This window comes from Alosa sapidissima, chromosome 7 (assembly GCF_018492685.1).
Source record: "Alosa sapidissima isolate fAloSap1 chromosome 7, fAloSap1.pri, whole genome shotgun sequence".
NCBI classification, from domain to species: domain Eukaryota; kingdom Metazoa; phylum Chordata; class Actinopteri; order Clupeiformes; family Clupeidae; genus Alosa; species Alosa sapidissima.
In genome coordinates this window covers 10676105-10689339 of record NC_055963.1, presented here as the reverse complement: position 1 = coordinate 10689339, position 13235 = coordinate 10676105, and the positions used below count along the sequence as shown (strand labels likewise).

The following is a 13235-nucleotide window of genomic DNA, read 5'->3' as shown; positions in this document are numbered from 1 at the left end:
TCTTGCACTCGGAACAGGTTCTTAACTTTCCCTAACTTGACAGATGTGTGAATAGACAGACAGACAGACAGATGGACAGACGCACAGACAGAGATAGCCGAGGGCTTGGAAGGACAGAGAGGAGAGAGAGAGAGAGAGAGAGAGATAGGGGACAGGATGAACAGATGGCAAGGCCAGGAAATGGCTCTTCCTGACTGTGTTGTGCCTCCACGTAATTAACTTATCCCACAGCCTTGGCACTGATGAAAAGGGAATTGCAGTTGATAGAACTTGTTAGGTTTGTTTCAGCATGGTTGATGTGTGGCCGCATGAAGCCTTGTTGTAAGTGTCCTCTGTGTAGGTCGCTTGGTGAACAAGGCAAGACAGCAGGGCAGGGGGCTGGGTGGGGTGGGGTGAGATGGAGTAACAGTGAAAGTTTGAGCAAGTCTAGACACCAAGGTAATAAGTGTGTCTTCATAGCTTTACCCGTGGTGTAAGGATGTTGAGACCGGCAGAGAATTGTGCGTGCCTGTGTGTGTGTGAGTGACTTTTATTGTGTAAGATGCTCAGTGGCCACTGTCTTCTGAGGAACGTATAGAATGATGAGGAATCTGTGATGAGGGCTTTTGGCCCCAAGCTCTTGCCACACCGTAAATATTGTTGATTAAATCTTGTTGTAACTTCGTTCAATATGTTGTGGTGGTGACTAGCCTGCAGGCCTTTAGAAAGCTGTTGCATTGCATTGTATCATTAACTTAAAGACACAGAATGATATAGAACTATAATTAACACACACACACACACTCACTCTCTGTCTCTCTCTCTCTCTCTCCCTCTCTCTCTATTGATGTCTTTTCTCTGCAGTTCATCTCTTCATTTCTCTCTTTCTTGACCTCTCTCTGCTTGGGCTCATTATGCTGTCCTTTCATTCAGCCAAAGGGTGGAGCTGTAGAGGAATTTAAGAGTGTACTGAGGAGTTTCAGAGTGTACAAAGTATCTGCTAATTCACTGGCTGTTAGTGCCTGGTGAATGGTTGTGCTGTTACTCCGAAAAGTTTTAGATTTTCTGATGTGTGCAGAAAAGATGTTTTTTTTTTTATGTGTGTAGATGTGGCTGCACTTTCTTGTGGTAGCCTGATGTGTCTGGTCTGGGTCCAGTAACAGGACTAAGGCAGCCAAATGACAATCCGACCCTGTCAATATGGGCTTTTACAAAAGTCCCAGCACAGCAGTTTTCAGTGTTTCACTCCTCTCTCTCTCTCTCTCTCTCTCTCTCTCAGCCCCCCTTTGTTCCCCCCCTCTCCCCTCCCACATAGCCTGCCTCCCTCCTTCTCTATGCTGTAATCAGAAACCTCCAAGCGGGGGAATGGGTGGCCTGCCAGGATCAAGTTTGCTTCTGCCCTTTTAAGGCTAAAAAACCAAGGGGAACATTTCCAGCTTGTGAGCGAGAGAGTGAGCAAGTGAGTGAGGGAGGTAGAGAGAAGGGAAGAGGGAGGGAGGGAGAGAGAGAAGGAGAAGAGAGGAGGGAGGGAGGGAAATAAAAAAAGAGGAGGGACAATTGGAAGTAGTGAAAAGGAAAGAGCAAGGAAGTTTGCTAGAGAAGTTCATGCTCCTGGAATCTTCTATTAGAAATCCACCCCCACCGATCCCCTCCTTCCTCTCTCGTTCATTCTGGGGTTTTTTTGTGTTCTCTCACTTTTGGATCGGCACCATGCATGTTAGGAGCGTCGCAGATGCAATGTGTTTCGAGGGCTGTGCCTGTGGAAGAGAATCCAATGGCAGCAGCTGGGTTGAATACGGCAAAAAAAAATGATGTAATGCTCTGGCTACCTCTCATTCAGATAGCGTAGACATGGTCCTCTTTCTCTAACTCACTCAGAGGTCCGTGTGTGTGTGTGTGTGTGTGTGTGTGTGTGTACTGTTGGGGTGCAGAACGGCAGAACGTGGGTTAATGGTTTAGTGGGTGTTGGTGTGTCTGTGTATGACCGCGCGTGGGGGTGGTTGGGCGAGAGAGAGAGGGGGGGGGGGGGGGGGGAGTCCAGACCACAAACCCTGGACTTGGTGATAAGTCCTTATTGGAATGTGTGCAATTTCCTCTGTGTCTTCCTCTGCCGAGGTGCAGCTCCAACTTCTGCTGACGTGCTAATTCTGAAACCAATGGCATGATTTTGCTCACCCCTTTGGCATACCATTGGCTAATTAGTCCTAATTTGAATCATATCGTAATCTTCATGGTGGTGGCCAGCCCCTGACACGGAGGAGGAGGAGGAGGAGGAGAAGAAGCTGTAACAAAGTTGGAAATGGTGATTTTTTTTGTTCTCAGGGAACATGGGTTGAACTGAGTATCCTCATCATGTTTGAGCCTCTGCCTTTGCAGTGTCACAGTCCCTTGAGTTGATGTTCTTGCTGATGTGAAAGAGGTCACTGGTTGAGAGAGAGAGAGAGAGAGAGAGAGCTATGGGAATCTGTCCTGGGGGGGGATCGCCTATTTCACTCGCTGGTGATGACTCAAGCCATAGAAATGGCTCATCCATCCCCTGTTGTTCCAGAACAGCCCAAACCCAACTCTCACCCACCCCCCTTCTCCCCACCCCACCCTACCCTTTCCTCTCTCTCTCTCTCTGTCTCTCTCTCTTTCTTTTTCTCTCTTTCTGTCTGTCTGTCTCTCTCACTCACTCCCTCTCTCTCTCACACAGACAAACACACCACAGCTACTGATCTGATGACAATCATGTTTTGGGAATTTGACTTTTTAAACTGCTGGTGGAAAGGCTGTGTCAGTGTCCATGTCCAAAAAAGGCCAGAGTCAGACTCCGTGGGCTTGGTGGTAGTGTGGTGGGAATGCTGCTTTGGATTCCTGTCATGTTTCGTGTGTTTGCTAGAGTGAGACGTGCGTCACAACCCACCGCTCCCCCCCCCCCCCCCCCCCCCCCCCCCATCACCTCATCCCAACCACCACCGTATGCACTCAGTATATATACATACATACCCATAAATCCCCCCCCCCCCCCCCCCCGCCCGCCATTACCTCATCACCCCACCCCTCCCTTCATGTACACAGTGTATGCATACATACCCAACTCGGTGTATACCAATACATTACATACATACATATAAAGACCCATGTATCCACCTGCTGGATGACATGGATCTAAATCTTCATTCGACCCAGATCTGATCCAGGTCAAAATCAGGGCTGGTCTAGATCCAGCCCAGATGGTCAGATGGTCTCTAGTACTCATGAGTTGGACTCATGTATGCATATACTTGTAGACTACTTACTTACATTGCTGTTGTGTGTGTTTTTTCACTATCAACATCTGTAGCTTATTGGAATGAAAGATTAAGCTTTCATTCTTACTTTGATATATGACGTCTATAAACTAGACATGTTTATGGATGTTCTTGAAGCTCCATGATAAATCAGCAGCTCCTTTTACCACAAAGATGTAGTCACTTAATGCCACACGTCTGGACTGGAGAAACCACGCTCTGGCTCTGGCATGATTTAGGGACACCGTGTTCTTGACTCAAAGGATGGTGAGTGGCTGATAAGCAGTATTTCTCTCTTTCTCTCTCTCCCTCTCTCTCCCTCTCTCTTTCTCTCTCTCAGCAGTGCAACTCACCTGTTGATTCACATTTGACTCATGGGTGCCAACCACGCCTTAAAAGTTTTGCTCCACTCTGCTCCTCTTAAGTGTTCATAATTCTTCAAGCAAGCTCTGACCTGTTCATTGCACAACAGTATGGCAACACAGCACATCCATGCATTTGTCATCTGGTCAGTCATATCTCCAGGTGTTGCAAGAGTTGTATGTATGAATTACATGAATGACGTGTCTGTATGACATGTTGAGGACTTGAGAGTGTATAGGTTAACCTGATGCCTATAGGCACGCTATGCTCCTTTCACTTGTGTGCTTTTCCATCAGAGTGGGTAGCAAGCTGTGTATCGTTTGCATGCTGAAAGTGAGTCAGGCGGTGGTTGCCACCCCGTTGCCACAGTGACAGCATCACAATTCTGTCTACTGTGGTGACCGCACTGTTTGGTGGCACGCGTGCAAACTTCCCTACCTCGTTGCCGAGCGCTACCTTTTTAGATACATACTGTAAATAAAGCTGGGGTATTCCGCTTCTTTTGGGGAACTGGATTGGAAAAGTTAAACCAGAAGTATACATTTAGCTTTGTCTGGGCTGGTCCCTGATTCATAGGAACACTCATTACTCGTATTCAACTTCCTGGAGTTTTTTGTTCAAATTTCTACTCATTTCTAGATGAGTCCACATGTACTGAATACATCTCCAGTGCATTTCGAAATGGCAGCGGATGCTGGGTCTGAGGCTGAACCTGGGCCAAACCCAGGCCAGATCAGGGCCAGATGTGTGCCCAGAGTCCTAGCGCTCTGGATTGGCCTCAGAGTGGGAGAATCAGACGTGGTTAGCATGGCCACCCGGCCAGCAGCCAGGGCGAATACCAGCAGACTTGGGGATTTGAGGTTTATAAACCACTCTTTGTAAAAACAAAGAACACAGAGAGACTCGAACGTATTATTTTACATGGTCAAAAGAGAAAATGTTGGAGAACTGGAAAGAGGGGAACGGGCAAAATGTCAGTTTCGTAACAAAATTGCTTTAAAAAATAGTTTTCATTATATAGATCCAGTTTAGATTTTCTACATCTTCTGCCAGTAAAGAGTAAGTCATCATGGAACCATTGGAATAAACTAAGATCTCAACTGAGAAAACATTCCTCCTTGTTCAAATTCTGTTGAAATAGTGTATCCTACAGCAGTATAAATATCAGTGGGAATAGTCTGAACAATCTCTAAACCCCTTTGCTCCCTTGGACATCAAAGTATCTGAAACTCCATCTTTAATTGAGCATGCTTCTGCCTGGAACAGGAAGAGGCTTGACCCACCACGCCCTCCCTGTTTGAGAAAGGCACTCGTTTTAGAGAAGCAGGCAGCTAGCAGTCTTGTTTATCTACCCCTATCTCTTATCACCACCACAGAGAGTCCCAGACAATTTCTTACATGTTTGAGGGTTTGTGTACTTCCTGTCTGTGTGTGTGTGTGTGATGAGCAACTCTGGTATTAACCAGTGATGCGTTTGCTAAGGGTTGCTACGTTGGCTCGAATTTATTTTTTAAGCTGTGAGGACTGGATAGGTATGAATTTGTGTGGACATGCACATATGTGTCCTCGCAGTTTAAAGATCCTTCATCCCAAAAAAGGAAAAGCTGCTCTCATTGGCTGTTTTTGTGTTGGAGAGATGCCCATTGGACACAGGGCTCCACACTTGAACTGTTGTATCTTTTATTAACTGACAATAAACTCACAAGTAACTCACAGGAAGGCATGCTTCACACAATGCCATCTTGTCTTGTCACTTGTTGCTTGTAGTCTTGTACAACGAAAAATCCCTTAAAAGAAAAGTCTTTAGGACAGATGGCTGTTTAGATTTATCATTTACTTTTGAGTCTACGTGTTTGCGCTTGTTTCTGTAGGTGTAATAGCGCATATCCGAGGGGGAGCTAGGTTGTGTGTGTGTGTGTGTGTGTGTGTGTGTGTGAGCTCAAGTGTGATCACAGCCGAAGCAGGGTGTGGCAGGCCTGTGGCTGGGTGGAGATGGAGAGAGAAGCCCACTTCCCCATTTCTGTCATAACCTTATACCCAAGGGGTCATCTGATCACAGCATTGTAGCTCCTCAAAAAGTGTGTGTTGCACAACACAAAGTGCTTTCTCTGACTAAGAGAGAGTGAGGCTGGGACATGTTGCAGTGGACCACACCCAGACAACACATATTTCAAGCCAGGAGCTTTAGCCCATGATTACCAGCTATCTGCCCATTTGAATGATGTCTCAAATCAACAAAAACAGGGCCCGGGCAGCTCACAGTCTGCACTTCGTAAGGATAAGCTCAGTAGGAAGTTTTATTTCTGCAAATGGATGTAGTTGAAAAAACTGATTGTTTTGATACCATGTCAGAGATTCTTGCGAAAACTCCTTGGTACTCTTCATTTAAAAACATGTAGGGCAATTTTACGAAGACATTAAAAAATAAGATGCTCCAAGACCCTTAGGCTATTTTAAGGCCTTCCTTACAGTCAGTAAGTATTCTCAGGTTAGATTCTTTCTAGTCCTGCCATCCTGCTGTTTCTTGACATTCTCCACTAATCCCCCTTGTCTCTTTCTTTGATTTCTCTCTATCTCTCTGTCTCTCTCTGTCTCTCTCCCTCTCCCTCCACAGACAGTAAAGCCATAGTGGACGGTAACCTAAAGCTGATCCTGGGCCTGATATGGACGCTCATTCTGCACTACTCCATCTCCATGCCCATGTGGGACGAGGACGAGGAGACAGCGGACGATGGCAGGCAGAAGACTCCCAAGCAGAGGCTGCTGGGCTGGATCCAGAACAAGCTGCCCGAGCTGCCCATCACCAACTTCCACAGCGACTGGCAGTCCGGACGCGCCCTCGGGGCTCTGGTGGACAGCTGCGCCCCAGGTGAGGGGCAGGAGGAGGGTGGAGGAGCTGGGTGGGGGTGGGGGGTGGGGTGGGTTAGGGAATCTGGAGGGTGTTTTGGTGGTGCGGCAGTGGCCTCAGGCTGTGCAATAAACCGAGCCGATGGTGAAAGAGTCCTGAAAGGGTGGAGAGAAAGGGGAGGACATGGAAGGATGGGATGTTTACATTTTTGAGATATTTGAGATCTGTGGGGAGTAAATGAGAAAGCCATAAGAAAGGTACCTGGAAAGAGAAATCAATAAGGCAAGGAGAGGAAGGAGTGAGAATGTGTGTGTGTGTGTAAGAGAGAGAGGGAGAGATGATTGAGTGGTTATGTAAGCAGGAGGGAATGCAGATGGGAGATGAAAGATTGATGGTTACTAAAAAAAAGTCTCTCTCTCTATCCCTCTCTTTAATGAATCAGATCTTTGTGGTGGAGTTATGTAAGTGTGCATCCAGTGAAAGGACCTGCCAGGATTTGATCTTTTGTAGCGTAACTGGTAGAGGTTGTCCTCAGGTGGTAAAGAAATACTCCAAGGAGCTCAACAATTGAATACATTTTCTTGTTCAGCATACATTTCGTATTTGTCCAAAAGGGTTGAGCAGATAGGATGCATATTTCATCAACAATGATGTTTCCAGCAAATCCCTGTTAGCAATAAATAAGTATACTATAGATATATACTATAACAATCTCTCTATACCTCTCTTTCTCTCTCTGCCCTCTGGCTCTCTCTCTCTCCTTCTCTCTTTGAACTGTCCAGGTCTGTGTCCAGACTGGGACTCCTGGGACCAGACCAAGCCAGTGGACAACGCCAGGGAGGCCATGCAGCAGGCTGATGACTGGCTGGGTGTGCCTCAGGTGAGCTCTCTTATCAGGCTGGCTAACGATCGCTTCTTTTCCACAGTCACCTGAGGGAGGCTAATCTAGCTTGCCATTGATTCTGTGATCCTGCTAACTTAACCAACTATCGATTCTGTTGAGCACTGTTCCATGCTGAGCCCTTACTCTGAATATATCATATTGTTTAGCAGCTTATCATTAATCATGGATTAATCTTATCATTAGTCATTATTGTAATCATGACCGGTTGAGCAGAGTGAGTCCCTCTAGTGACTGATAAAAGGTGGACTGTTTTGTCATCAGTGTATGTCAATATCTCTGAGTGAGTGCATCAAATCTCCACAACCAGAAGAATAGTTATCAGATAGGATAGATCGTGCCTTAGTATAATCTCTGAGATTGATACGTGGTTTAGTAGTAATTTGGTGATCTATTCCAGCTAAGCAAATGTTGCATACCATTTAATCAGGTCCTCAGGAAACCTTTACCAATCATTCTCTGTAAGTTTCTCTGTGGTTACATGAGTTTCATCATGACTGTAAAAGAAAACAAAGTCGCTTGCACTTCCTGGTTTGCTGCTGTTGTAAAAAACTGTTATCACAGCCCCATCACTTTGAATACCTGTCTAATACCCTAAAAGTATGATGTGGGTATGATTTGGGGAACATTCTTTGGATGGATTTCTGCGCATTAGATTCAATTTCTGAGATTTTGTTGAGATTGCACCACTTTGTTTCCGGATTTACCTCACAGAGAGAGATCTTTTTAGGTCACCAGTTCTCAGTGCCAGGCTTTCGTGACAGTTGGTAAAACCACACGCCACCAGCGATCTTATCATGTGTTCTGTCAGTTGTGCGCCTGTGGTCTGTCGCCTTTCCGCCCCCACGGCTGTTCTGTTGTGAAAGTTTCATTTTTTTGGAAGTTGCGTGTGGCTTGTCACTCAGCCCTTGCTGCCATGTGGTATGATTGGCAGCTGCGCCATAAGCACATTTCCAAAGTGTTGCATGAAGTTTATGGTCTGTGCTGTATGTGTGTGGACCGAACAATTCATGAAATGGCTTTCCAACAATTCCTTGAAATTACTTGGCAGAGGAACAAGCAGTCCAGTTGGTTAGCTTGGAGAAATATGATGCCTTAAAAACACCTACCTACTCTGCTCAATACTCAAACCTCTCAGTATGAAAATAAACCTTCCCGTTAAGATTATGGAGATGGGTTTTCGGTATATTCGCGGGTTTTCTCAGGCCAAATTTGACCTGTCCAATCAGCAGAGTGGGTGGCTGAGAACGATGACGTTGAGGTCGTGCGCTAGTTTGATAGATAGATAGATAGATAGATAGATAGATAGATAGATAGATAGATAGATAGATAGATAGATACTTTATTGATCCCCAAGGGGAAATTCAAGGGTCTCAGTAGCATACAGACATCACACACAACATGCACTTACAGCAGAAATGGTAAATATGAGTATAAGTATAAACATATAACTAAACTCCACTGTACAATAAAGACAGTAGAAGATAAGAAAACTAACAAAACTAAATACTAAATATACTATATAAATTAAATTTTAAAAGCCCAATGTGCTTGAGGGTGATCAAGCATAAGACGCTTGTAGTGACAGGGCCGGGACTGGTAAGGTGCTCAAGAGAGTGAGTGTCATGGTGAAGGTGCAAAACAGTGGTCCAACATTAGTCCAACAGTGCAACAGTGCAAGAATAAGGTCTAGAGACCAGCATAAATAATATGGACAAATAGGAGAGTAAAGTATAATGTAGACAAGGTGATATAAAAAACTATGTCAGTGCAAGAACAGGTTGAGGTAATAGGGTTAAAGCCATTCAGTATTGTAGCAGAAGCCTGACTGCAGCCATTGATCATGTGTGCTAATATAGCATGAAAAACAGTGTAGCAGTAAAACGGTAGTAAAGTAGCAATAAAACAGTAGTATGAGCATGACACGTCACGACCAAACGTTAGCGATTGGTTATGGAAGATCCAGAGTGGCTCTGGGCAGATCCAATAGTTTAGTTAAACTTCAACAGAGTACTCGCCTTCAAGGACGTTAACGCTTGGCAATGGAAAGTGACCAGACTCTCTGTACATTATGAAATGTATGAGAGTCTGGTAGGACCGGGCTAATAAGCTTTACCTTCAGTTCAACAAAATATTTTGCCTTTCAGTGTCCAAAACTGCATGCAATGGCAGTAGTCAAGTGAAAGGAATAAAAGGTGTTGGTGTCTGAGCTGTACCTCACATTGCTAATGATTTCCCCCTCCAGCTGATGACCCCAGAGGAAATTGTCGACCCCAAAGTGGACGAGCATTCCGTCATGACCTACCTGTCCCAGTTCCCCAAGTCCAAGCTGAAGCCTGGCGCCCCTCTTCGCCCGAAACTCAACCCAAAGAAGGCCCGTGCTTACGGACCAGGTAACCAAACCGCACAGCAGTCAGATGATTCACGCAAACAAATTAGTTTGCCAAAGTAATCATCAAAAAAGTGATATTTCTCTAAGATTAAGTAATTACAATGAAGTAATATACTACCGTATTTTCCGGACTATAAATCGCACCGGACTACAAGTCGCACCAGTCAAAAAATGTGTCATTAAGAGGAAAAAAACATATATATATATATATATATATATATATATATATATATATATATATATATATAAATATATATATATATAAATATATATATGTTGCACCTGAGTCGCAGAACCAGCCAAACTATGAAAAAAAGTGCGACTTATAGTCCGGAAAATACAGTAAATACTATGTGTGCAACACTAAAGTGTCCCGTTACAATAACACCATGCCATAACTGTGAACCTGTTAGGTATCGAGCCCACCGGTAATGTGGTGATGAAGAAAGGCGTGTTCACCGTGGAAACCATCAGCGCTGGAATGGGAGAGGTGCTGGTCTACGTAGAGGACCCTGCTGGCCATCGCGAGGAGGTGAGCGAGGCATTTACATTCGCTGTCGATGAGTTACTCGGGGTGAGGCCTTACACTGAGAAGCTCACAGGACGGTGTGTTCTCATCGCAGTTGAGCAAGGAGCACATATTATGTGAAATGCCTATTGTGTCCCATTCATCCTAAACAATTCAGTGTTTAAAATTGCAATTCAGTATGTGGCATTTGTATGACTTTGGAGGTGGAAGTTAAAATCTCTTTCAGGAAGTGTAGGAGTGGTCACTAACATTTTCCCCTTTTCTTTCAGGCCAAAGTCACTGCCAACAATGACAAGAACCGTACCTACTCAGTATTCTATATCCCAAAAGTGACTGGAATGCACAAGGTAATCTCTCTCTCTCTCTCAATTATCAACTCCCACAATAGTTTTGTGTATGGGAAACGCCCACAGAATATGCATTTTCTAGCCAGATTTGAGAATGATCTTTGTCCTAAGTTGGCCACAGTAGTATTCTTGGGCGTTTCAGAGGTTTGTGTCTTGACCTTGGTGGTCATGCACACTTTATGGCTTTGACCTCCATTGACCTCCCATGTTTGTGTGGTTTCCCAGGTGACGGTGCTGTTTGCCGGCCAGCACATATCCAAGAGCCCCTTTGAGGTGGACGTGGGCATGGCTCAGGGAGATTCCAGCAAGGTCACAGCCCAGGGCCCAGGCCTGGAGCCCTCTGGGAACATTGCCAACAAGACCACCTACTTTGACGTCTACACAGCAGGTACCAGGCGGCACCCATTGGCATGCATGTGTTCCTCTAAGCTCAGTGGTAGAGCAGGGAAGACCAAGGCAATGCTTTTGATTCCCCGAGAGAACACACATACTGATGGTTTAGTATCTCCACCCTATATCATATTAGTGTCAACTACATTTTAGAAAAAAAGTAAGTTTTGCATATTCTATCTGGTCTATTACCAGGACACAGCGAAGATCTAGACAAGAATATGGATAGCTCTAGTTATATCCATTTGTTAGATACATTGTATCTATCTATAGCTTAATACACAACCAGATTCTAGATGAAAACATGGAAAGCTTCAGTTACCAGAGCCATTATGTGTGAAATGCACCATTACACTCTTTTTGTCTTGCTGGGGTTCCCTAAGGTGCCGGTGTTGGTGAGGTGGAAGTGGTCATCATGAACCCAAGTGGGAAGAAGGACACTGTGGAGTGCCAGATCGAGGACAAGGGCAACAGCAGCTACCGCTGCAACTACAAACCCACTCAGGAGGGGCAGCACACCATCTATGTCACCTTTGCCGGTGGCCAGATCTCCAAGAGCCCATACATAGTCAACGTGGGAGAGGGTAAGAGAACATCTGAACAGCCCCCCACCCTTACTCTCCTCCTGTTATTGTGTTTTTGTAGACCTTTCAAACTCTGAGGTTTCCTTGACTATCTTTCTCTGCCCTGTGTTCTTGGGTACTGTTATGTATTGTTTCTCTTGCCCTGTTCATGCTCTGTTTTATCTTCTCGGTTCTCTTTCTCCTCCTGATAGACAGGTGTCATCTGTGTCCGCTGATATCTCTTCCTGTCTCTCTGGAGCAGACACTCTGCTGCTGATGCTCTTCTTTCCTGCTTCCTTGGATCTGTGTTGGGTACTCCACTCGTTGCTTTGCCCTAGTTTTCCTTGTCGCTTTGGTTTTGTGTGGTTTCCAATTCCCCGCCCCCAAAGTTTGACCTCCTCAAACTACTGCTTAGTGCCATCCATGTCTATGGGAAAGTATTTCCATTCCAAATCATTAAATAAAACCACTGTGTTATAGACGTGTGCTTTGTAATTATCGCTAAAAGGCATTTGGGTAGTAGCTTCACCAATAGCATGCACACTATCTATGCCAAGTATTTGGCTCCAGGTTTCCCCCCTGCTATTCTACCCATGAAGACGTACTATCTGTCCTGTCTCCTCGAGGCACCCGGGAGGTTGGGACGTTTTCCATGCCCCAGTGACTCATGGCTCTTTATTTATAGGGCTTCTCCCTTTTATCAGACGTTCGCATAGGCTCCTCCATTTCCCCTGCTGACACACTCTCTGTCACTCTTCCCAAAAGCAGTTGGAGACAACTCAAATCTCCTCTGGTAATGGCTGTGGGGTTGTTCTTTGGGCTTGTGGGTAATTGGGTAATTGGCATGCTTGCCTTCAGAGACTCAGGTCTCACCTACGGCAGCATGTTTTCCTCTCTCCATGATGAAAAAGGTTCAATTGTAATGGCGGAGCCTGGGTGTGTGTGTTTAGTTAAAGCCCAAACCTAAGAAGAAGCATTTGCGAGCAGTATGTCTATTAAAATGAAGGATTAACTGAGTTGCCGCAAGTGTTATTCCATCCACTTTCTTTCCTTTTTCATCTGTTACTTTCTGTCACTAATTATATCCATCTCTCACTTCCTTTCTATACCTCTTTCACTCTCTCCTGTTTTTTTGCTTCTACTCTCTCTCTCCTCTCTCTCTCTCTCTCTCCACCTCTCTCTCTTTCTCAGCTTGCAACCCAACTCTAGTGAGGGCTAAGGGCCGCGGCCTGCAGCCGAAGGGCCTGAGGATTAAGGAGACTGCTGAGTTTAAGGTCTACACCAAGGGAGCTGGCACTGGAGACCTCAAAGTCACCATCAAAGGACCCAGTGAGTGGCTGCAGCTCTAAGCCCTTAAACACACCCAAAGCCACTAAAGTCAACACACCACAATGCCATGTGTATTTATTCACCATCGCCTGTACTTGCAACTGAGTCATATGAGACTGTGGTGGCTCATTGGCTTTGTCTGTGTCCGTGTTTGCCCCTTCCAGAGGGTCTGGAGGAGCCCTGCAAGAAGAAGGACTTGGGAGATGGAGTGTACAGCTTTGATTATTACCCCACCACCCCTGGCACCTACAGCATCACCATCACCTGGGGAGGCCAACACATCCCACGCAGGTCAGGGCGTGTCTCCAGGCTTAAGGCTGCC

At 45.5% G+C, this 13235-nt stretch overlaps 1 protein-coding gene across 5 annotated transcripts in view; it reads left to right on the top strand.

Moving 5' to 3' along the window:
• Window positions 1-13235, top strand: part of flna (filamin A, alpha (actin binding protein 280)) — a 44786-nt gene that overhangs the window by 7520 nt on the left and 24031 nt on the right. For all 5 annotated transcript variants that reach the window (XM_042096789.1, XM_042096792.1, XM_042096790.1 and 2 more), the window contains exons 3-11: window positions 6229-6483; window positions 7245-7342; window positions 9609-9756; window positions 10169-10287; window positions 10554-10631; window positions 10857-11019; window positions 11405-11605; window positions 12776-12913; window positions 13078-13204. In XM_042096789.1, the coding sequence (XP_041952723.1) occupies window positions 6229-6483; window positions 7245-7342; window positions 9609-9756; window positions 10169-10287; window positions 10554-10631; window positions 10857-11019; window positions 11405-11605; window positions 12776-12913; window positions 13078-13204 (1327 nt within the window). The remainder of the gene's footprint in view (window positions 1-6228; window positions 6484-7244; window positions 7343-9608; window positions 9757-10168; window positions 10288-10553; window positions 10632-10856; window positions 11020-11404; window positions 11606-12775; window positions 12914-13077; window positions 13205-13235) is intronic.